At 35.1% G+C, this 26004-nt stretch overlaps 1 protein-coding gene across 1 annotated transcript in view; it reads left to right on the forward strand.

Annotated features, from left to right (window-relative positions):
- COL4A3BP (collagen, type IV, alpha 3 (Goodpasture antigen) binding protein) overlaps positions 1 to 26004 on the forward strand; it is an 81800-nt gene that overhangs the window by 43326 nt on the left and 12470 nt on the right. The window contains exons 4-12 of the mRNA XM_004678202.2: positions 4858 to 4965; positions 5654 to 5792; positions 9039 to 9122; positions 13452 to 13609; positions 14612 to 14704; positions 17428 to 17514; positions 18701 to 18793; positions 19297 to 19374; positions 22906 to 23001. Coding sequence (XP_004678259.1) covers positions 4858 to 4965; positions 5654 to 5792; positions 9039 to 9122; positions 13452 to 13609; positions 14612 to 14704; positions 17428 to 17514; positions 18701 to 18793; positions 19297 to 19374; positions 22906 to 23001 — 936 coding nt within the window. The remainder of the gene's footprint in view (positions 1 to 4857; positions 4966 to 5653; positions 5793 to 9038; positions 9123 to 13451; positions 13610 to 14611; positions 14705 to 17427; positions 17515 to 18700; positions 18794 to 19296; positions 19375 to 22905; positions 23002 to 26004) is intronic.

Below are 26004 nucleotides of genomic sequence, written 5' to 3' on the forward strand. Positions count from 1 at the left end.
AAGAAAATAACACTTAAAAAACTAAAGGATTTATCTTAATGTGACCTGACTAGACCTAGAGAATGACAGTGGAAAAAAGGACATTTGAAAGACATGGAAGCACAGGTTCTGGGTATTGAGGCAGCATAGGAATATACATTGCATCAACATTGCAATCTGAAATTGGTTACTGTCTTCCTTAGAGCTATGAGACTCTGATATTACAAATTAGTGTAATAATAATACCCATTTCACACAGGCTATTAAAAAAGGATTAAATTAGTTAATGCACTGAAATCACTAGCATCTTGCCTAGGGCACAGTGTCTTAGGTATTTATTAGCTTTTATTATTTTACATTTATCCAAGATGGCTTGCTGGAATTAATATGATATTCATGTCTTCCATTGATGTTCCTCTCAATGCCAGACCACAGAAAAATCTTAGGTGATGAGCTTTTTGACATTGGCCTTAGTAATCTCTGTGTAGATTCATTTCTACCAGCAAAAGAAAGAAAAGGAAATATGAATAATTCGAACTAACCAAACTGAAAACTTCTGCACAGTAAAAGAAACCATCATCAAAACAAAAAGGCAGCCTACTGAATGGGAGAAGATGCCTGCAAAGCCTGTCAAATAAGAGGTTAATATCCAAAATACATAAACCTGTACAGCCCAACAACAGGATGTAAAAACCGATTAAAAATATGCAATAGGCCCTCCCTGATGGTGCAGTGGGTTAAAGCACAGCACTGTAAGTGAGCCACAGTCACCTGAGTGCGAGTTCAATCACCTGCCCCGAGGTGACCCACATGGCATGGCAGACCTCTCCTGACCTGCCCACTGCTCCCCTCAGCAGTACTTCATCAAACTGCCTGTTCTGTTCCCCACTCTTTCTGTGGGAATCCTTTCACCACCCCTGCACCTTTGGCCTGTACTCCATTTCTGTATGCTTAAATAAATATATCTTAATTTTAAAAAAAATAGGCAATGACTAGTCTACTTAAATGACATTCAAGGATATAGTTAGTATAATAATAGATTTCCAAAAGGATATAGTTAGTGCAATAATAGATTTCCAAAAGTTGAGTGCTGTTAAAATAATTTTTATTATTTTATACCACTGCTTTTGACATGGAATAACTGATGTAAGATTACAAAATAATAATATGTAAGTTTATCTCTCACCTGATTAAATCAGACTAAAATGTAGCTGTGACTTTAAGGGATATTTCTTTTCATATCACTTCTTAGGCATTTTTTACTTTGACCAGTATGGTTTAATTTACCACATTTTGAAATGTCTTCTAAATATTAAGATACAAAATGGGCCCTCCCTAGTGGCACAGCAGGTTAAAGCACAACACTAAGAAGCTAAAGCCACTTCAGCATGAGTTTGATCCCCGCCTGCCCCGGAGGTGACCACATGGCACGGCAGACCTCTCCTGACCCGCCCACTACTCCAATCATTAGTGTACTTTGTCGATCTGCCTGTTCTGCTCCCCCTCTGTCTCTGGTGAATCCTCTCACCGCCCCTGCATGTCTGGCCTGTACCCCAATTCTGTATGCAAAAATAAATAAATCTTTAAAAAAAAAGATACAAAATGGTAAAGGTACAGGTAAAAGAATTAGCCCAGAGCTTACTATTGTGCCTTGATCAGCAGTAACCTTTGTGTATATCTGCTTTCCAGGTATACTGCTATTTGGAAAATACTAGTAACCCCCTCTAGTGGCTCAAACACTATATCTTTTTTTATTAGTAAAATGAGTGTTAGAAAACATGAGTATGGACTCATTACTGAGGTATATGAGAGTAAATTTGTTCTGTATAGGATGTGTTCAGTAACTGTTTCATTGTATCAATGTCATTTTATTTCCGTGCAAAGCCATATTCAGGAATATGAATTTGAATATAAATATGAATTCTCAAATCTTATAAAAATTGGAAAAGAAGTTTTTTGTTTTTGTTATTTTTTTTTGGCAAAACCATTTGCATGACAGTTCTTAAAGCAGGTATGTTAAAAAAGAAAAATATACCTGAAGTGACTATGAATTCTGCATTATTAATTTTAGATAGAATTTGGTGTTAATTGCTATTTTGGTGTGTAGGGATTGTAAATAAGTTGAACTTTGTTTTTTGTGGACGAGTAGGTAGTATTCAAAAACAGCTAATGTGACTTTAAAGTATTATCTCTCAAATCATGCCAGTGAGGTTTTGAAAGCATGTCAAAAATGTATAAGTCAACATTGATTTAAAAAATATATATTATTTATAGGAATAGAACACCCATAGTCCTATATCATACACCAGTGGGCTTACTACCCAAGTATATTAACAGTTTTTAAGAACATTTAATACTATCATCTGTGACTATAAAGTATTCTATACTTTTTCATCCTTGTTCCCTTTATCCCACACTGCCTTCAAAAGCAGATCTTACAAATTCAGAATGGGGTATTGTTGCTTTCGAAGTGGGCATATTGGGAAGCTAAAGTAGATGTGTCAACAATAATGCCACTTTTTAGAATGATTTTAATAATAAACTTATGTTTTGGAGTTATTTCTAGCTCTTATCACAGAAGTTTTTTTTTTTTAAGTATCTTTGATATAATTTTGAGAGAAACTTAAAACTAAAAGTCATATGTGAACAAGAAAGGCAGTTAATGATACCATTTGAAGCTACTTCTTTAAAGTAATACTTTTTTTAAAAATGATTGATTGATTGATGCATACAGAACTGGGGTACAGACCAGAGGTACAGGGGCGGTGAGAGGATTCACTAGAGACAGAGTGGGGAGCAGAACAGGCAGATCGACGAAGTACACTGCTGAGGGGAGCAACGGGTGTGTCAGGAGTCTGCTGCGCCATGTGGGTCTCCAGGGCGGGGATTGAACTCATGCTGAAGTGGCTTTAGCTTCTTAGTGCTGTGCTTTAACCTCTGCGCCACAAGGAGGGCCCTAAAGTAATACTTTTAGTTATTGATTTCTAGTGTGTAACACCCCAAACTGTTTTGAGGTAACTCCATTTTGTCACTGTCATAAAATTACTCCATATGTTGTAGTAATACCATTAAGAATTTTATACATAATCACCTATCATTTGCACAATGATAGGCATTTTCAGAAAGACAAATTTTTAAACATTGAGAAATCAGTTTGTGTACATTTACATTTGTTAAACACTTAAATTATTAATATACTTCTCAGTGCAGTTAACTGGCTGAAATAGAGTTATGGACATTTACTATTTAAATTGAATGATGAGAATGGTATTCATAAGGCCACTATATTTTTTTCTTTTTTCTTGGAACAATGTATGTAACTTATAATGGAATTTGTTTTTAATTGTATTTTTTATTAAGGTTATACTGGCTTACAACACTGTAAGCTAGTTCACACTTATCAGATATATATCACCATACCATACCTCAGAATTTTAATGAAACCTGATAGATAGAAATATAGTTACACCAAATTCTCACCCTCCATGTTCATTTGCTGTCCATTACTTAAAATATCAATAGCAGTTATTTCTGTAATCATTTGTCCTATGAATTCATTGTTAAAAATAGGTATTGGGCCCTTCTTGGTGGCGCAGCAGGTTAAAGCACAGCACTAAGAAACTAAAGCTACTGCATCACGAGTTCGATCCCCACCCAGGAGGTGACCCACATGGCATGGCAGACCTCTTCTGACACGCCTGCTGTTCCTCTCAGCAGTGTACTACCATGATCAGCCTGTTCTGCCCCCGACCCTGTCTCTGGTGAATCCTCTCACCGCCCCTGCCTCTCTGACCTGTACCCCAGTTCTGTATGCATAAATAAATCTTTAAAAAAAAAAGACATATTACTTGTTTTTAAATAGTAGAACCTAAAAAGAAAGTTGAGATTTTGTTTATAGTGAAAAATCTTCAATAAATCTTTGTGGTGTTTATATTGTGATTAAACAGAGCAAGTCAGAACTCTATATAAGTCTCATAAAGTGAGTAAATAAAATGTATTCTTTTGGATTTAAATTTAAAATTGGTTTTGAATGTTCTTCAAATGAGTATTCAGAATCTTTTTTTTTTTTTAAAGACTTATTTATTTGTACATACAGAACTGGGGTACAGGCCAGAGGCTCAGGGGCGGTGAGAGGCTTCACCAGAGACAGAGTGGGGAGCAGAACAGGCAGATCAATGAAATACACTGCTGAGGGGAGCAGCGGGCGGGTCAGGAGAGGTCTGCCACGCCATGTGGTCACCTCGGGGCAGGTGGGGATCGAACTCATGCGGAAGTGACTTTAGCTTCTCAGTGGAGTGCTTTAGCCCACTGCGCCACCAGGGAGGGCCCAGAATCTTTCTAATAATATAAAATTTTGATTGTAAATTATCAAATTATCAATGTAGATTATAATCTAAATTGATATAATAGAAAAGGGTTTATTGAGACAGTGATAGTTAAGCTGTGTCCTAATGAGTAATAATTTATCTATAAAGAAATAGACCAGAAGTTTTTCTTTTTTTTTGTACTTATGCTAAATTATGCCTAACATAAAGTTTGTCAGTTTAACATTTAACAATACAGTTCTGTGGCATTAAATAATTGTTGTTCAGCTGTCACCACTATCCCTCTCCAGAACTTTTTCATTATCTGAAATGGATTGATGTTATTTCCACATTCCAGCCCCTCTTGCCTCACCGGTGGAGAGATGTTATTCACTAACTTTGACAATTAAGTGGCAAATAAGGATTGATAGCATTGTTTGTATCAGTGGATTGCCTGTATTTCTGAGTGAATTGAAACAATTAATTGTTATGTTTACCATACCAGTTTGTAGGGAAACTTTTGATTCACTTTTTAATTTAATTTTTATTCATGTAGTTTGCTTTCTTTTTTTAGACAGAATCTGGATATGGATCTGAATCTAGTTTGCGTCGACATGGCTCAATGGTGTCACTAGTGTCTGGAGCAAGTGGCTATTCTGCAACATCCACCTCTTCATTCAAGGTATGTGCTTAGGAATGTTTTCAGTTAAGCAACATAGATTGAGAGTCTAGTAAAAATAAGCAGAACTTACTCAATAGTTTTTTGTAAGAACTTTTCTGTAATTAACTTATTTGAAGATGTTATGAAATAATTTCTAAGTGGTAAAATCTTCCTCATAAGTATAAAGTGAATACATGTCAGAGATTTTATTTTGTTAAATAATAAGAATGCTGAAGTAATTTTGCTATTATATATAAAATGGCTCAGTAACCACAGCTTGATAGCCAGTGTATTTCCCTTCATCAATATTCACTTAAATGTAATGAAACCAAAAACTTGTAAACAACCCAGCAGCACCTTACTTGATACTCACTATTCCCTTAAAAGAACACTAAGTAATATTTTTGCCCCTTTCAAAGTTTTTCCTCATTTTCCCACACGATGTCAAATGTGAAAATACTGTTTTATTAGAAAATGGTCAGGTTTCATGCTCTCTTACTTCAGGATTAGCATCATCTACTAATTATTCAGTCTACTAATTGTCAATTTCAAGTCTTACTGGGTGTATCATATTGAATTTGATAGTTTACCCTACCCCATGCTCTCAGTTATAAAATATGGACCATAGAAAGATAATAAATTACCATAGGACTAAGTAATTTTAGTTTTGTTTACTTGGATTGCATTCTGCCCTTTTTGTGTTTTACAGAAAGGCCATAGTTTACGTGAGAAATTGGCTGAAATGGAAACCTTTAGAGATATCCTATGTAGACAAGTTGATACTCTACAGAAGTTCTTTGATGCCTGTGCTGATGCTGTCTCCAAGGATGAACTTCAAAGGGATAAAGGTTAATTAGGCTATTACCACTATTTTTACTTGGAGAATGAATGGATTTAAAGCCTCTTGATTTTAAAGGGTAATGTCTTTAAGTGATAAAGGTAATTATAGTCACTTTAGGGACATACCCCCAGTGTAACAGTTTTCAGTGTTCATATAATCTGTATGCTTTATAATACATCCTAATTAATCCAGCCCATATCGGATACGTTTTACATTTTTTTCTAATGAAGAGTGTAGTATCTCTTATCTTGATAATATGAGGCATTTCACATGATTATGTTTAATAAATTTATCCCTGGTGTGTCTTAGATAAGCCTAAATTTATGCCAAATCCTCTCTCTGGAATCACTCACAATCTCTCTTCTTCCTCTCCTTTTATCTTCACTTCACCACTTTCTTGCTTTTCTATCTCCCCTCTTTTTTCTGACTGTTATCACATAGAAAAAATGAATAATGGAGTTACATATACATTTATAATGAATATTTTGTGCTGCTTTAATTGCTCTGTAGGCAAAAATGAATTGTTTATAACATATTATTAAATTCATACCCAGTATAACTAGGTTGTTTGACATAGTTTCCTTTCTTGATCTTGGTGTTTGATTTGAGTTCAAATTTTTTTATCTTTATTTTTCTTTATTCCTTTTTTCTACCACCTTTTGGGATACAGTATTTCTATATAATTCCATTTTTTTTTCTTTTTTTACTTTTTAGTTATAACTCTTTGTTATTTTAGTGGTTATTGTATGCATATTTAATTAATCATATAGTAATACCATACTGTTTCCTATTTAGTATAAGAAATAGATTATATTTCCCATTTCTGAGGAAAAACTCTTTGGTATTCTCTAACCAATTCCCTGTGAATTATGAGGATTTTTGTAGAAACAGCTACTTGTACTGCCCATTGCAGACTTTGGGTATTTTCCCTGAAATTCTTTCAGGTGGTTCTTTCCCTGAACTTTGTGCCTCCTTCACTCATAATGTGCTGTTGAATATGCCAATCTCCACAGTTTTCTTCTGCTCCCTTCTTTCCAGTATTCTGCCTTGTGAATTCTCTTTCCTTTTTCTCTCTGGACTTTAAGCTCCATTTCTTTACCTCAGAGTCTACTGGGTACTTCTTGGGTTCCATATTACTCTGATCTGCCACAATAGTTAACTGAACCAGTAATAAGGCTTGCATCATCTGTCCGCTTACTCTCAAGTATCACTGTCCCTTGTTGCCTGATATCCAGTGTCTTGCCCAATTTTCCATGTACATGCTAGAGGGTAAATTCAGTCCTTCTTTTCTATCCATAGTAGAAGCAGAAGTCTATTCCTCTTAAAGTGCTTAATTTTCTCTAAATTACGTAGCCTTAAAGTTCTTTACATATGATACACTTTAACATTTGTAATTATCAAACAAAACATTACATATCACTTTCTTTTGCTTGCAGATAGCCCTTTAAGCAAAAATAGGATGTATACAAAGTTGGATTCCTGTCTTATAAATGATCCAGATCAATAATGTATAGCATTTGAAGGACAAAATTGATGGTGATAAAGAGTAGAAGTCGAGATGCAGCGATAACCAGATTGAGTAGAAGATTTGAAAAATAATTTAAAATATATCTTTAATGTTGTCTGTTACACATTTGAGTAAATTGCAACAATGGAAGACTGATGTTATTAGTTTATTAGGTTTACCATCATGAAATACCACAGACTGTCATTTAAACAACAGAAATTACTTTTCTCACAATTCTGAAGACTGCAAGGTTTTCTTCTTCTGAAGGCCATGAGGGAAGAATTTGTTCTAGGTCTTTATTCTTAGGTTGTAGACAACCATCTTCTCCTTATGTATCATCTTTGTTCTATGTCTACATCCACTCTTCTTTTATAAGGACACGGGTCATGCTGGAGTAAGGCCCATCCTGATAGTCTAACTACCTGTAGTAGTTAGTCTAACTACCTCTATAAAGACCATGTTTCCAACTGGAGTCACATTATGAGGTACTGGATTTACAACTTCAATATAGGATTTGTGGGGGAGCGGAGAGGGTAGAAGAACAGAGGGAGACACAGTTCAGACCTTAGAGGTTTTTTTCCCCTATAAATGTTATCATAAGAAATAACAGTAGTTTTGGGCCTCCCTGGTGGTGCAAGGTGTTACATCTTAACGACTATGAAGCTATCAGTAGCCACTGCCAGGGAGCTAACTCACATGGCACAGCAAAGCTCTTCACCTGCTGCACCCCTCAGCAGTCAGTCCGCTTGTTCTACTCCCCACTCTGTCTCTGATGAATCCTCTTACCCTTGCTTTTCTGACCTATACTCCAGCTCTTGTATGCATAAATAAAATAATTTTTAAAAAGAAAAAAGAAGAAATGCTGGTATTTTAAGAATACACACTGGGTAAAAAGTGAACTATGGGCAGGGAACCATAGTTTTCTACTTTGAGAGTACATCAGAGTTGCTATCTACGGTTTCTGTAGAGATGTACTGTCATAGCATAAATTATCAAATTTGATGTGATAACTGTATCTGATTTAAATTTTCAGAATAGTGCTCTTGATTAAAAGTGTCATTGAAATGATAGTATCGAACACTACATTGTAGGTGTTTTGTGTTTTCATATACAATTTTTTACCAGAATTGCTAGTATAAATCTTAACCTAACCCCCTTTACCACCCCAGACACTCTTCAGTAAGATTTTATTCTTTGGGTGTAGATACTTTTGAGATTACAGAAGACATGTTTGATTTTAAAATAAGAGTTACATAACATTAAAATTAAAGATTCTAATCTTGCCCTTCTGTTCACTGTTAGTTTGATAACTCAGTGTGTAGAATACTTAGCATAAAGTATGAAATGATACATTTAAGAACTCTCAGAGACAAATTAAGGTATCCTCTGCATGTAGTTACTGTGCTACAGTTCTGCTCAGCCCTTTGTAGACCATGTAGAATTATGTGTATTGATATGGCCCAGCATAGGCAGGAAGATACAGGGATGATAAAGGACAAAATAATATGTATGTTAAAATATGAACTACACCTTACACAAAAAAGGATGGGTACAGTTTTTAAAATAGTGTAATATATGTAAAGACATTCTGTTGCATATTTATTGAAAATACCTTGTAAACCACTAAAAATGCACAGATCTTTTACTAACAGAATCAAGAGTATATTATTGACTCAGTTCAACATAAGAAGAAACTGGTTAATGTCTATTTCATTTCATACTAATATTCTTTAATGTTTTATTTAGTGGTAGAAGATGATGAAGACGACTTTCCTACAACACGTTCTGATGGAGACTTCTTACATAATACCAATGGCAATAAAGAAAAGTGTAAGTAACATGTTTTCCCCCTCAGTTAGGTAAAATACATTTTCTAAAGTTATGTAATAACTAGATAGCAAGAAAAATAATCTAATAGAATGATTTTTTAAAAGCTGGAATACAAGTAAAAGTTTTTTTCTGGGGAGAAAGATATAGATAATATATACATTCTGACATTAAATAATGACTGCTCACTAACAGATTCATGCAAAATTCCAGACTTCCCACTTACTTCAGCATTATTTGATGATAACAGTTTTTAGTGCTGAAAAAGTTTATTAAGAGAGAAACATTGTGATGGAACTTAAATGTGTATATCTCTCTGTTTAATGTTATTTTCTCTCTCTACTTGATAAATTGGTATTGAAAAGTATATATTTGATTTGTTAAAGAGGAATGATTAAAGTAAGTGATTTCACATTACATTTACACACAGACTTAGGAGCATATATATTTATTTTATATACCACCTTATTAATTGTTGCTTTATTTATAATAAAGCATAAGCTAATGCATATGGACTTCTGAATTGCTCACTAGAAACCTGTAACTTATAACAGCATGCATGAACTTGGAGGGAATAACCTATGTGAAATGTATCAGAGCAAATACTTCATGTACCACTTACATGTTTAATCTTTAAAAAAAAGCAAACAGAAACCTTCGACCCATTGCTAGAGTTCTTCTTGATATAATAGCCTAAGAAAAAGCTAGAGAGGACTCCTAATATTTTGCATTACAAAATCATCATTGAAAAAAAAAAGTTAATTTAATTGTGCTTGCTTTTTGCTGAAGTTATGAAAGAATAATTTTTTCATAGATCATATTTTAGTATTCCATTATTAATAATAAAATCTAAAACCTCTCCCCTACATTTTCCTTTTATTATTTTTATCATGACTCTTCTTCCTTATAAAAGGAAGTACTCTTTGACTACCAGCTTCACATTACATCGTTGTCCTTATAATCTCAGACTAAAATGTTGAATTACATTGACTCATCCAGTTTAATAAGTGTGTATGGAATTGTAGGGTTATTTTTGGGAATGTAATTTCATGACAAATAATCTGCTTTAATACAAAAAAGATTTTGGGTGAAAAAAGATATTGTTTGGATGTTACAAAAAACATTGAAAGAGTTAAAATACCATGATCTAATCCTCCATCCCATACACTCTCAGTTTACTCCACCTGCATTCTCCAAGAGAGATGGAAGGTTATTTTCTGAAGAAATAGAATTGAAGAGCTAGATTCAGGAACATATGTGTGTTGGCCTATCAATAAAACAATTACATGGAAATTTATGTTCTGATTACTGAAGTCTAATAGCCTTATTTTTTTCTGTTTATCTCCAGCAACTTTGGTAACTGGGGACAGAGTAAAAGTCTACATACTGAAAGATGTTAATACTAGACTCCCTTCTCTTACCCTATTTCCAAAATACCCACAAACCAGATTTTTTTTTAAAAAAGATTTACTTAAGCCCTCCCTGGTGGCACAGCGGGTTAAAACACTGCACTAAGAAGCTGAAACCACTTCTGCATGAGTTCGATTCCCGCCTGCCCTGGAGGTGACCACATGGTGTGGCAGACCTCTCCTGACCCGCCCGCTGCTCCCCTCAGCAGTGTACTTCATCGATCTGCCTGTTATGCTCCTCACTCTGTCTCTGGTGAATCCTATCACCCTCCACTATCACTTTAAAAGATACCATTATCTTGTTTAGGTAAAGGCCTATGGAATCCACTAAAAAAACTATTGGAACTAATAAATGAATTCAGCAGAGTTGCAAAGTATAATATCGATATACAAGAAACAGTTGTGTTTTGATAAACAAGCAATGAAAATGTGAAAATAAAATTAAGGTAATAGTTTCACTTATAGCGCCAAAAATAATAATAAATTTAGCGAAAGAGGCACAAACCTCATAAAAACTAAAGAACTTTATAAAAGAAGATTTTTAAAAGTTTTTTTTATTACAAAAGTTTATTTTTACATCATTTTGTACATTTTTTTTCCATCTCGATTGTAATCCCCATGGGTTTCCCATCACCAAGTCACCCGTGTGCCATCACCATAATCACGTGTACTTCCCTCCTCACCCCCACCCCCCCGTTTTTGATCCCATTCCCCACTGCACCCCCGCAAAATGTCTCTGGTATATGGTTGTTCATTATTTTTGTTATTTTCTCGCCTGGTCCATTATACTCCTGCTATGAGTGAAACCATCCGGTTTCTTTCTGGCTTATCTCACTAAGCATGATCTAAAAGAAGATCTTAATAAATGGAAAGATATCCTGTGTTCATAAATCAGAAGACATAGTATTATTATTAAGAATTCAGTGTTTCCCATATTTACCCACAGAATCATTGCAGTTGTACCAAAATCCCAAGTTGGTTCTTTGTAGAAATGAGCATAGTCATCCTAAACTTCATATGAAAATGACCCAAAGTAGGGCCCCCTCCCTGGTCGGGCAGTGGTTTAAAGCACAGTTTTGTGAAGCTGTCCACAACCACTGCAGCACAGGTTTAATCCCCAGCCAGGGAGGAAACTCATGTGGTATGGCAGATCTCTCCTGCCCCTCCTGCTGCTCCCCTCAGCAGTGTATCTCAGTCAGTCTGCCTGTTCTGGTCTCCATTCTGCCACTGGTGAGTCCTCTACATCCCATACCTCTGGCCATTACCCCAGTTCTTGTATGAATAAATAAATAAATCTTTTTTAAAAAAGAAAATGACCCAGAATAGCTTAAAGCAGTTTGAAAAAAAAAAAAGAACAAAACAGGAGGGTTCATAATTTCACATCCTACTTCAAAACAGCAATAAAGTGTGGTACTGGTATAAGTTGAGACATACAGATGAAACAGAGACCAGAAATAGACTCTTACATTTCTCATAAATTGATTTTTCATAAGAATGCCAATATAATTCAATAAAGAAAATGGTTTTTCATCAAATGCTGCTGGACCCTCCATGGTGGCACAGCAGGTTAAAACACAACACTGCATGTACAAAATGATGTAAAAATAAACTTTTATAAAATAAAAAAAAAAAAAAAACACTACAAATCTAGCTGCAGCCCAGCAGCTTCAGCATGAGTTCAGTCCATGGCCAGGGAGGTGACCCACATGGTATGTCAGACCTGTGCTTTCTCGCCCGCTGCTCCCCTCAGCAGTGTACTTCGTCAGTCGGCCTGTTCTGCTCCCCACTCTTGTCTCTGGTGAATCCTCTCACTGTCCCTGCACCTCTGGCCGTACCCCAGTTCTGTATGAATAATCTTAAGGAAAAAAATGCTGGGTAGCTGAGTAGCCATATGTAAATGGAATTGAACCTCTTTCCTTTACATCAAACACAAAATGGGTCAAAGGCCTAAATATGAGAACTTAGTACTATAAAAGTCTTAAAAATGCAATTTAATGACCATGAATTAGACAAAAAAAGTGGAGAGACAACACATAAAATGGGAGAAACATTTGCCAGTCATATATGTAATGAGACATTTGTTTCTAAAATATACAAAGAACTTTTACAAATCTATAATAGCTATCTTAGTTTTTTTTTTAAAATACCTTTCATGTTCATTAAACTCAATTTTTAAAAAGATTTATTTATTTATGCATACAGAGCTGGGGTACAAGCCAGAGGTACAGGGGCGGTGAGAGGGTTCACCAGAGACAGAGTGGGGAGCAAAACAGGCCAACTGATGAAGTATACTGCTGAGGGGAGCAGCGGGCGGGTCAGGAGAGGTCTGCCGTGCCATATGGATCACCTCCGGAACAGACAGGGATCAAACTCATGCTGAAGTGGCTTTTAACCCCTCAGTGCTGTGCTTTAATCCGTTGCGCCACCAGGGAGGGCTCAGCTATCTCAGTTTTAAATGGTCAGTGTATCTTTGAGGAAATACAAGATATTTCTCCAAAGAAGATAATACAAATAGACAGTAAGCACATGAAAAGGTCCTCAACCTCATGAGTCATCAGGAAACTGTAAATGAAAATCAGAGGAGACAATACTTATACCTACTCTGGTGACTATAATCCAAAATATTATTTCTTCTCAATATTATATTGTAAAACTGCTTCTACTACATTATTTACCAGGTGCAGCACAGCAAATAGACTTCAGGAGATAGATTCCAGGAAAAAAAGACTTCAAAGTAAATATGCTGACATGCCATTCTTTACTCAGAGAGCATTTATGAAAAGTTTTAAATGTTGGCATTGAGAGAAATTACAATCCACAAGCCTGCTCAGGCTTGCTAGTTTTCTACACATTTTCTAAATTTAAGTGTTGGAGAATAATTATTTCGGAAAATTTTTCATTGAATAACTATTCCCGCCTCCAGTATTTCCACATGTAACGCCAAAAGGAATTAATGGTATAGACTTTAAAGGAGAGGCAATAACTTTTAAAGCAACTACTGCTGGGATCCTTGCTACACTTTCTCATTGTATTGAACTAATGGTGAAACGTGAAGAAAGCTGGCAAAAAAGATTGGATAAGGTAAGTCTACTTTTTTTTCCTTTTTAAAAATCAGATTTTACTGATTGGATGTAAATCAACTTCTGAGGGAAAATAATCTTCTGGGTTGACTGTTGGGTGGAACTGTACCTCTGAAACTTTGTGGGCATCTTAAACCCATGTTCCTAATGAGATTTGCCACTCATGTATTCACCTACTTTACAGCTGCATCCCTGATGAAGTTTTAATATTAATTTTTTCTAATGGTCTTAATGTTTTGCAACAGAAGTGAGCACACCCAGTTTAGCATACCCAGCTTTATTGCACAATACATGATAGTACATTTAATTACGTAACTAACTTAAACATCTATTTATAAAATTAAACATTAATGTACTGCATTTATAGCCATGTATAAATTTTCCAAGGTAATTGTGATATTTAAGATACACTGTGTTATTCAGTCAACATTTGCCTTATATTCTACCTTTTCCACCTTTCTTTTCAAATGTGAAAAGTTCAATAAATTTGGTTAATAGGAAAAGTTTTTTACGGATACTACACCAAACATCAGTCAGAATCTTATCATTCATCCGTGAATGAGTCACATGTTTGTAATACTTGAAGTTCATTTTGAGGTGGGACACTTTCCACCAAGGAAAGCAATGTTAGTTTTGATGTTTGGTAGAATGGCCACAGGGTTTGAATAGCACTGTGTTTTAAGAATGTCTTCGTATTTAAGGCCTCCCCAGTGGTGCAGGGGTTAAAGACAGTGCTGTCAAACTATTGCCAGCCACTGCAGCATGAGCTTACCCCTTAGAAGTATAGTCACTTTGGCAGTTAATCCATTTAAAGATGTAGCTTACGTGTAAGGTGAGTTTAGTAGTGATTAAGCAGTAGCTTGTATATGACTGTATTCTTGGGCAAAATAATACTCTTACATTTCATAGGTGTATTGGTTTTAGAGAAAATTATAATACATCAAAAAAATAGAAAAATTCCCACTTCAAATGGTAAATTTTTTTACTCACTTTTTCTGAATAGGAAAATGAGAAGAGGAGGAGGACAGAGGAAGCATACAAAAATGCCATGATAGAACTTAAGAAAAAATCCCACTTTGGAGGACCAGATTATGAGGTATAAAGTTATATTTTGTGGGGTTTTTTTGGTTGGTTGGTTTATATAAAGTTTAGTAGGCTATACAATGCACATTTTTAGATCTGTCCAATTTATAGAATAAGTCTTTACCTCCCACTACAGATGAGAATGTTTAACAACTGTATGCTTTCTGTCTCTTTTTTAATAATAGAAACCCATGGAGGACATTTGAGTACTTAAGAGGCAAAAGATTTTAATATGGGCTATAGAGATGATGAGATCTTGTATATATCAGAGAATGAATTTTTCTAATTGCCTTTATGTTGTGTTTGAAAACGTCTGAAACAAATACCTTTCCCCTTTTTATTTGTTAAACAATTTAAAATTCTCCCTCTTCATATACTCAATACATTAAGATTTTATAAGCTACTTTTCTGTGATATTTATTTGAAGAGGAAAATGTGTAAGAAATCTCTCTGGTGATTGTTATTAACATTGTTGATACTCCAGAAATGAACATTTAAAAAATGGAGTGGCAAGGAGTATAATGAAGGTAAAAGTAGAATGATAAAATAGAGTATATTTAAGAAAATGTAACCAGATGACTGAGAGGTACCAAGGGATCCCAGATTGTTACAGGGTCCACATACTAAAAGGATTCAACCATCCACACACACAACATGCACAGGAGTAAAGAAAGCAGATTCCTAGTCTGAAAGAGCTTTAATTGGTATGCAGTGAGAAAGAGAATCTCCGTAACAGACTCCTAATAAAACTCCCCAAATTTTCCATCCCCTCATGGGCTGATGCCCAACCACAGAGGCTCAGCCAACACAGGGCAGCTGAGAACTGAAAACTTGCCACAAGTCTAAGCATCTTCCAAGAGCGAGCCACACGAAGAGGGTTAGACAAGCCCAGAGAACTGGGACAGGAGAGACGCCCAAATGTACCATGTAATCCACCATGAGATCAAGATAACGACTGCCATCGTCTCTGCCAAAATGCTAAACCCAGGAGCAACTTCTCCCCATGCCTCTCACTTACATGTCTCCATTCCACCTTGCACCTTCCCAGATGCCTCCCATTCAGAAAGTCTCATGGCATTCTGGGAATGTAGTCCAAGGCAACTAATGTAAGTAGGTGCAGTAAAAAATGACTCCATTCACTCTACTCCATTCACTCTACATTCATTCTACTGTGCCTCCTTTGACAGAGATGCATCTATATCAAAAATAAAGAAAAAGTTCTTAACATTTTTATTCTAGAAAGGGGGGAATAGAGTTGCTGTTGGCTAGATACTTTGTGTGGTAGAAAAGATGTCGACTTAAAGCATAATCATGAGATTTGGCTTTTAGCATTTTAAAATAACCTGTCAGTTCATTCCTTCTAAAATGTGTGAAAACTACACAATCAGTTATCCTCTGGAGTCTTAGAAATCTAGAATACCAAAATACAGCCTGTTAAATTTTTAATTTTTATTTTGAAACTAAATATTGTTTTGCTATTTTAAATTTATTTGGGGGGAAATTATTAAAACTTTTAAATTGTCTTTTTGTGTGTGTTATAAATATGTTCCCTATAGTAAGATGATAGAAAATATGAAAAACCTTCTGTGTTTAGTTTACCAATATATTGTACCCTTTATCTCCTACTAGCTATATATATATATATATATATATAATTGTATTATTTATGTTCACTCCTGTCAACAGGTTTGGTTTTTTTTTTAAGGGAAGAACATGGTAAAGGGAAGAGGGGGCCATGTACTTAAGTTTATGTGTTCACTGTATGTGTTTACTATTTTCAAATCCAAAATATTTTCTTTTTTGGTTTTGGTGGTGGTTTTCCCCATGATTTAGAATATATTTAGGATTAGCCTCTCATTTTCAATTATTTTAATTGTAGCTTCTGAGAAGTCTTTTGCCATATAAATGTTGTATGTAACTAACCTTCAGTCATTTGATATATCATCTCCATATTTTGGTATCATGCTTAAAAAAGCATAATTTTTTTATACTATAACAATTTATTTTTATATCATAGTGTGCCTTTTTCCATCTCAGTTGTAATCCCCATGGGCTTCCCGTCACCAAATCACCCATGTGCCATCACCATAGCCCAGTGTACTTCCCTCCCCCAAACAGTTTTTGATCCCGTTCCCCACTCCACCCCCGTAAAATGTCTCTGGTATATAGTATATAGTTGTTCATTATTATTATTTTCTCCCCTGGTCCTTTATACTCCTGCCAAAAAAAGCATAATTTTTTAATATATAATTTCTATATCTCCTTTTAAATGTTTTAGTAGTCTTCTAAATATATTAATACAGCTAGACTTTTTAAATTACAGTTAAAGGTAGGAATCTATATTCTCATGTCATGTATTAAGTAAACCACTCTTTTCATTCTCTTGAAATGCACTTCCCTATAAGCAAAATGGGTTAAGTGTACTTTTTTCCTTACCAAATTACTGTCATGTCAATTTCAATATACATTTCTTACATAAACTGTGTAATTCACCACTTTCTTGACTGTTACTCTAACACAGTGTTGGTCAACTATGGTAAGTGTGTAAGTACTAAATGAGTGAGTTTCATTGTAATACTCATTATTCTACATGTTACTCATGTTTGTGATATTACCAATTGTGCTAATTGGATTATACATGTTTGTTGAATCACTTTTCAACTGTCCCCTAAAACAATGTCAAGAGTGTCAGTATTTTCTAAAATAAATGTTTTTTTCCCCTGTGTGTTTGAATAGGAAGGCCCAAATAGTCTGATTAACGAAGAAGAATTCTTTGATGCTGTTGAAGCTGCTCTTGACAGACAAGATAAAATAGAAGAACAGGTATATCATTAAAATTTCTTAACTGAACTTAATGTTAGCACAGTAGACATTCCTTAGTATATATTATTTCATATAACTAGAACTTGAAAATCCTAACCTTCATAATAGCCTACAAAATGAACTGTATCTATGTAAGTCACAAATGTAGGATTTTTATGTCAGTTCCCTCATTCATCAATTTCCAAGCAATAGAAAGAAGGCCAGTAATTGTTTAAAGTAAGTCTGTATAATTAACAGGAAACTAGGTGTAAATACTCTCTTTCTTCCTAGAAGTACCCAACTTCATTATTATTATGTTAGTATCAAGCATATATATACTCTGAGTAAGGCAATCTTCCATCCACTGAACAAACAAACTTCAGATTAGTAGGAGGAAAGGTGACAGCTTAATAATATACGTATAGAGGATTTACATGGTTGAAGTTTTTAAATAGTGGGATAGACTGGGTATATTCTGTATTTAGGGACCTAAAGAATCAAGGAACATTGCAGGGATATGTCACATGATACACAATAAGTCGGTAACCTCATTCTATTGATATTCTGAAAGGAAAGGTGAGGTTTTTCCACAAAGAGAGTTTTTTTCATTGTTAAACCTATACCCAGAGGATACCTCTCAAATTACATTCTTTTAGGTCCAGTAAAGTGACAGTTTTACCTAATTTCTTTTTCCTTCAGCAAAAGGGTAAAAGGCTAAAAAGCTTCTAAGACTTTCACTGCTTTTAACTTAAAATAATATGCATACTTCAAGTGATGGTAATAGACTTCCCCATGCTCATTGGGTCTCCATTGACCATTAGTTCATATCAAGGTGACATTTGTTGGAAGGCTTATTATTCTAAGCACATTGAAAACAGCCTGATACTGTTGGGGAGACCAACCATACAATAGTAAATTGATGTGCAGGTTTTGGATATCTGAGTAGGAGCAAATCCAAAAACTAACTTCTGGTCTAAGAAGGCAGTGAGTGTCTAGTCAATCAGAAAAAAAGTTTTATTTGGAATACAAGAAGTGTCAGTATTTAGCAAAGTTTATATCTGTATTTTCCTAATTCAAGTATTCATAGATACTATAGGGTCAGCAATTAAATGTTGGTTGTTCCAGTTATATAATCCATTCTTAAAGTGAGAAATGTATTTTAGAATCTTCCATTTCATTTTTTCCTTCCAATTTTATTTTTTCTTAGTCACAGAGTGAAAAGGTCAGGTTGCATTGGCCTACATCTATGCCATCTGGAGATACCTTTTCTTCTGTGGGGACGCATAGATTTGTTCAAAAGGTAAGCTGATGTCAGTGTTCACTGTTACATGTTGTATTATTCCTCACTATTGCTGGAAGAACAACCTTGTAGTATAACTTGTCTCCCTTTTCTTGAATTTAAGTAATAAGATTTTGTATTATGTATTTTCTTTCAAATACATCCTCCAAAGTAGTTAGAAATCATCGGAACATAGTTTTTTTATTTTTCTTTTATATAAGGGGAAGAAGGGTGATTGGAGTGTACAGAGAATAGCCAGTTCAAAATAGTTAGCCACAAGATATTAAGTTAAGTAAATCTTGTTTTTCTTTGGGCTAAAGAGGTATTATTTGTATTACTATGCACAGTACAGATTTAGGAGGCACATAACACATGATAGGTGCACAAAGTCAGTACTTGCTGCTGAGCTTGTCTCATAGTGCTTTATTCTCTATTTCTTTATCTTGTGTTTGGAAGTTGGTACTGAATGCTCTGTTGTGCCTTTGTTCTGATTACTTGGTTTTTTCTTTGTCTGTCTCTGGTAGCCCTATAGTCGCTCTTCCTCCATGTCTTCCATTGGTCTAGTCAGTGCCTCTGATGATGTTCACAGATTCAGCTCCCAGGTACTGTATGAATATATAGAATGGACTTTGAGTCTTTATTTCAGCTTGCTTTCCCAGTTCCTAGAAATCTTTTGGTTTGGTCATTTGCTTTGGTTGTTATTTTTTAAGTAATAATAACAATAAACTTTTAAAAGCCGTTCTTACATACTAAATAGTTCCTCTGTCAGACTTGCATGTGCCCTTTGTATCATCTTCTACAAATAAGTTGGAATTTTGTCATATTGAAGGTACTCCCAAAAGATTTCAAATTGTATTAAAACAAGTAGAAGGTTGCTGATTTTTAAATATCATGTAATATCTGTTTCAGTAGGATTCAGCAACTTTTATGGACTTAGTCTACAGGATTTGTTAAACATAGAAGAAGGTTTTTGTCGTCCCACTTCTAATCTACTCTATCATAAATTATATTTAACTGGAAAATAGTATTTTCATTACCAATATGATTCTAAGCTCCTTTAGGCAGGTATATTATCTTTTTGCAAATTATTCTTACATATTATAAATTGATGTTCCTGTTCATGTACTAAATCTGTGGAAATTGGTTTTAGATTATTTAGCATCAGTGAGGCATTAGGAATTTAAGATAGGAAGTTATATGCTTATAGCTTCCCTTAAAATAAAAATCAAATTGTCATGTTTTTTTAGTATCAGCATTAGTTTAAAAATAAATGTTTTTTAACTTCACGTCATTGTATATTTATAGTGATTTGCACTTTACTAGATTGCATTATGTTTTATTAAGAATCTGAGTACTCTAATCAAAGTGAGTTTCAATTCTGGTAAGCAATAATTTTTGGTACCAGTTTTCTGATTCTTCTGTGTTTCACTTCTGTGATCTAGCTAGGACTGGGAGCTAGCTAAGCTAGCATGGCATGTATTAAGTACTCACTGAGTATGACCTTTTACTAGTATTACATGTCTGTGAACTAATCAAAATTAGCTACATCTTTTTTTTCTATAAGCATATTTTAATACTTTATATACACATAGTAATTAATCAAGCACATACTGATAAATGCATATACCTTACAATTTTTTTCTGCTAACTTAGGTAAACCTGTTCACATATCTGTGACAAACCTAAAATTTCTGTATTATGTTAGGAAGATTAGGTTAAGTAACCTCCTACAATAGCATAATGAGTGGTTCAGATGTGAGGTCACCTCATTTCAAATGTGTTTATCTCCATTTTTTTCATAGATCACTTGTGAAGATGCTATATGTGTTAGCTCATTTTTACCTCTAGGTCAAAAAAAAAAAAAATCAGGCATATGATTCCTAAGATTATGCTTCATCTAGTTAAAACTTGAAGTAGCATTAAATCAGTGAACCTGCTTCCAATTTTGACCCAACTTTTTTTTTTTTAAAGTTACAGCAGATGTTAAAATCTCATAATTTTTTAATGTGAGCATAATAAAATGTTAAGTTTGGCTTGTGTTTATCCTTGTTCTCTAACTTAATGATCCCTGGTTTCCTCATTAGTTTTGATACACAAAGTCCTCAATGAAAGTGGTAAATGGAGCAGATTATTAGTTTAGATCTGAAGTGTCAGTGTGGGTGCAAATGCCCAAGTCACTGCCCCTACAGTAACATTGGCTACATTATATTACTGCAGTGGACATAAAACTCATAGAAGTGAGATTTTACCTGTAATCTCTCTTCTTAACCTTAATTTTATTACCTCAACGAATAAAATGAGTAGAGATTCTATGATGAAGGTTTTGCAGAGATGGCTGCTTCAACAATTGAATACTTCATTTCTTTTTTTAACTTCATAGGAGCACAGCCTTTAATTCATCTAGTTTACTTTCTCATTGGATTTTTTTCCAAGCCCTTACTCAAGCAGAGTAAACAGGAAAAAAGACTGAAAACATTTCTGTAGATATTTTCTACAAGGAAACACCGGTTTTTTAACTCATAGAAGTTTAACTCATAGAAAGAATGTTAAATCCAGTTTACTGTACATTGTTTTCATTTACTTTACATCAGCCAGTTTATATATGTAGAATTTGGCTTCTTTTAGATCAAAACACAAATCAAAAGCAGTTTCTTATTTTTCAAACATTTGAAATAACAAATTCCGGAATAATCTCTCAGGCAAAAACACAATTACTTCCATACTTTTTGACAACAGTTAGTTGGCACTAAAATCTTTTCAAACAGAACTCTGATTTCAATGAAATAAAATTTGTCACTTTCTTCTTTCATAAGTGATCCATTAACAAGACTTATTTCTAGGAAGCATTTCTTTCTGCTTCGAATCTCATAATTACAGTATTCGTAATTCCCTGTGTCCCACCTAAAAAGTACATATTCACATATTCACAAGATTTTTTAAATTTTGGGATATAGAAGAGGGTAAGACTTTCTCCCAATCACAATGCAATGCAGAACAGTGAATCTAGCCAGGGCTACTCTGGTTGTTTTATTTTGTTTATCCTCTTAGAACTCAGATATCCTCTTAGAACTCAAACATATTTTGTTTATCCTCTTAGAACTCAGATATATTTTGTATTTATTTGTAACTGAAATCCTGTGTTAATAATCTTAAATCTCTTTACCCCAAACTTCATAGTTATAGAAATACATCAGTTCCTCCAGGCAGTCAATCCTGAGATTGTGTTTTCTAATGAAGGCTCTATAAAGTTGTAGGTTATCCTTTTAGTCATATTTTTAAATATCTCCCGCCTATAACTCAAACCCATTCACATTGTCTTGGGGGTTATGAATAAAGGAATAAAATGTTACTTAGTATTTATTTAATACAAAAATAGATCATGGAGTCTCAGCATACATATTTTTACCAAAAACTCTTTTTGTGGTTATTGCTATGAAACACAGGCATACCTACTTTTGACAACAAAAAAAATGCATTCTATTATCTAGAAAACTAGATATAGCAGAAATGCTTCTCACTACAACACTGATAATATCCTTTTTTATAGAATATATCCCCAGGGCTAGTAGTTTTTAAGTTTCTACCTGCAAGCTATTCAGGTATTTATTTAATGTATTTATTACAAAATATGTATAAACTTGGTTCTTGAGAACAATAGACTTTATGTAAACTAAGTAGTTAATAAGCTTAAGGATAAATTTTTAAATTGAAGTATAATTTGCATGTTTTCTAACTCTTAGCTGCCCTCTCTAATGTATTTAACATAAAATTATGTATAAAAGGATAGAAGGTAAAACTTAGAAAAAGTGTCTGTGTGTAGTTGGTAAGGAAGTCACCTTCTTTTTTTCCAGAATATGTTTGTTTTGGTCACCTGATAAACCTCAGGCCAGTGAAGTATTTTTCTTCCCCACATTTCTCCCATCTGTCATTAACCTGTATATTGTTCTATCTGGAATGTGAACTAAACTCTTCAAAACTTATATAAAACCTACTAACTTTTGTGCATTCAGTCGCTCAACTTTCTAAAACCATCATTTCTGAGCTGAAATAAGCTGAATATCATCTGTTTTTAGAGGTTATGCCATAGCTATTAACTGAATATGATGTCTTATCATTTTATTCTTCTTTTCAAGGTTGAAGAGATGGTGCAAAACCACATGACTTATTCATTACAGGATGTAGGTGGAGATGCCAACTGGCAGTTGGTTGTAGAAGAAGGAGAAATGAAGGTAATTACCAATAAAATGTTATAGGTTCCTAATTTCACCTCTGTTACAGTCATAAAATCATTACTATTTTGTGTATAAGAAGAGCACTTAAAAATTACTCATGGCCCTCCCTGGTGGCACAACAGGTTAAAACACAGCAATGCAAGCTAACCGTAGCCACTTCAGTGCAAGTTTGATTCCCCAGCCATGGAGGTGATCCACACAGCACGGCAGACCTCTCCTGCCTTGCCTGCTGCTCCCCTCAGCCCTCTCTCTGCCCCTGCACCTCTTGTCTATACCCTAGTTCTGTATTGCATAAATAAATCAATCTTTAAAAAAAAATAATAAAAATAAGGCCCTCCCTGGTGGCACAGTGGGTTAAAGTGCAGTACTACTGCAAGCTAGATGCAGCCACTTCAGTGTGAGTTCCATCCCCCACCCCAGAGGTGACCTATACGGTGCAGCAAACCTCTCCTGTCTCACCCGCTGCTCCCCTCAGCAGTGTACTTTGTCAGTCTGCCTGTCTGCTCCCTGCCCTGTCTCTGGTGAATCTTCTCACTGCCCCTGTACCTCTGGCCTATATACTACCCAGATCTGTATGCATAAATAAATAAATCTTTTTTTTTTTTTTAAAGATTTCTTTATGCGTAGAGGCTCAAGGGCGGCGAGAGGCTTCACCAGAGACAGAGTGGAGAACAGAACAGGCAGATCGATGAAGTACACTGCTGAGGGGAGCAGTGGGCGGGTCGGGAGAGGTCTGCCACACCATGTGGTCACCTCCGGGGCAGGCGGGAATCGAACTCATGCGGAAGCGGCTTTAGATTCTCAGTGCTGTGCTTTAACCCGCTGTGCCACCAGGGAGGGCCTAAATAAATCTTTTTTAAAAAAATAAAATAAAGGGCCCTCCCTGGTGGCGCAGCCGGTTAAAGCACTGCACTAAGAAGCTAATGTGCTTTTGCTTCCCTGGTTTAGTAGCACTTACATAATTAATGATCAGAGTATAAATATATGCAAGAAGCTATCTATTTTGCCTAGCCCGTTGGAAAAGTAAAATTGTGAGGTTTAGAGATGAACAAATCATAGTTAACTGGTGGTACTCTGTTTGGGTAGTTTTCTTTTTTAATATACTAAATGCTGTAACAAAATGTCTGTACCCCATACCCCACTTCTCATCTTTTTGATATTTGGACAGTGGTTAATCTTGCTCATACCCCTAAATTTAAAAGAAAGAAAATAGGAGCAAAAAATGAAATAGTCAGAGATGGATTGAAAAGAAGCAGCATTGAATTCTAGATTACCTCATGCCCAAGGCACTGTGATAAGATGTTTGGTAAAACTAACTCTTAATTGATACTTTCATTGGGGAGGGAGGCTACGGACCTTTAAAAAATAGTATTACTTGGATCCATCCAAAATGTGTTGAATAAAGACTGTATGTGAGCCGTTGAGGTTAGAAAATGTCTGTGATTTGAAACAATGAGATAATTTAACACTGAGTAGAAATTTGCCTATGACTGGAAATAACATTGATCAAATGTGAGGTAAAGGCATTTAGACAAGAAATATAACATGAGCAAAATTCTGAAAGCACACTTCTTATTTAGGAGTTTATAGTCTATGTGGACCAGAATTATTCTAGCAAATGCGATACAATATTGGATGTTGGGATTTCCTGTCCTAAATAGGGAACAAATCAAGAAATAAGATGGAAAATAAAGGCAAATGAGATACCAAAATGTAAGTTATAATTCTGATAAACAGATTAGGCAACATGGCTTTAGATTAGCTGCTATAGGATTACCCCAGAAGTAAACATAATATTATTGTTATAGCTGGATGATCTCACTTCCCCATAAAAAGAAGGCCCGAAAGCAGATCATGAAAATTGCTGTCTACAGAAGAGGTTGGCATTCTGCCTAGTCATCTTGAGTGTACTCACCATTTGATAAGTTACCGTTATAGAAAAGGAAGTGAAGGGGGTGAAGAGAAACCAAGAGTGATAGTCTATCTGAAGTCCCTCCACATGAAGTAAGAGAGGAAATGAGACAGGAAATGGTCTATAGTCCATAGCAGTACATTAACCACTGCAAAGTAACATTTTAGGAAGATGCTATTATGTAAATGACCACACCTGGTCTTTCTCTTTTTCTCTTGCATCCAGAAAACCAAACTGTATCATGAAAAACATCTTTAGGAGTTTATTCAAGGTGGCCATCAAGGGAACTGGTGAGATAGGCACCCCAGAACAGCCAGCACCCTGAATGGCAGGAGTGCTGGGTTATATATGATGCAAAGGAATGTAGGGAAGTGCAGGGCTTCACATCTCCAGATCCAAGGATGTGCTTCACAGTCTAGGTGACATGAGTTAAGTTGTTTGACTTTCCTAGGAGGATGTTTTCTCAGCAATCAGCAGGTATTTGTTCCTGATGTTAATATCAACCTCAGAGGGACACAGAGAATTTTATTGGTATGTAACACAATTTTCCAAGTTTGCAGGAATTAGCATTTAATCATGAAGGGGGTTAAAGGGAAGAGAGAGGGTGTTTAGAGTATAATTCTACTTACTCCTAATAATTAGAGCCTAGAGGAGGGTTTTTTTTTTTGGTTGTAAAATGGAGTGATCCACTATACATTGGAAGACGCTGAAGGCTGTGAAAACCATTTAAGGGAGTCAATTGTATTGAAAGCCTACCTAAAAGAAGTAACCAGTAGTAAAAGTATATATATATATATATGCCTAAAATGTTGAATCTCTTGAAGATTTGAGGTAAGCTTGATTATTATATAAAGTGTGAGGGAAAGATCAAATGAGTTTCAAGATTGGGTGACTCAGAAAATAGGAGTCCAATAATACAAATAAATATGCATATAGGGCCCTCCCTGGTGGCGCAGCGGGTTAAAGCACAGCACTGAGAAGCTAAAACCGCTTCCGCATGAGTTCGATTCCCGCCTGCCTTGGAGGTGACCACATGGCGTGGCAGACCTCTCCTGGCCCGCCCGCTGCTCCCCTCAGCAGTGTACTTC

This window comes from Condylura cristata, unplaced genomic scaffold, assembly GCF_000260355.1.
Source record: "Condylura cristata isolate star-nosed mole 26May11 unplaced genomic scaffold, ConCri1.0 scaffold00007, whole genome shotgun sequence".
In the NCBI taxonomy this organism is placed as follows: domain Eukaryota; kingdom Metazoa; phylum Chordata; class Mammalia; order Eulipotyphla; family Talpidae; genus Condylura; species Condylura cristata.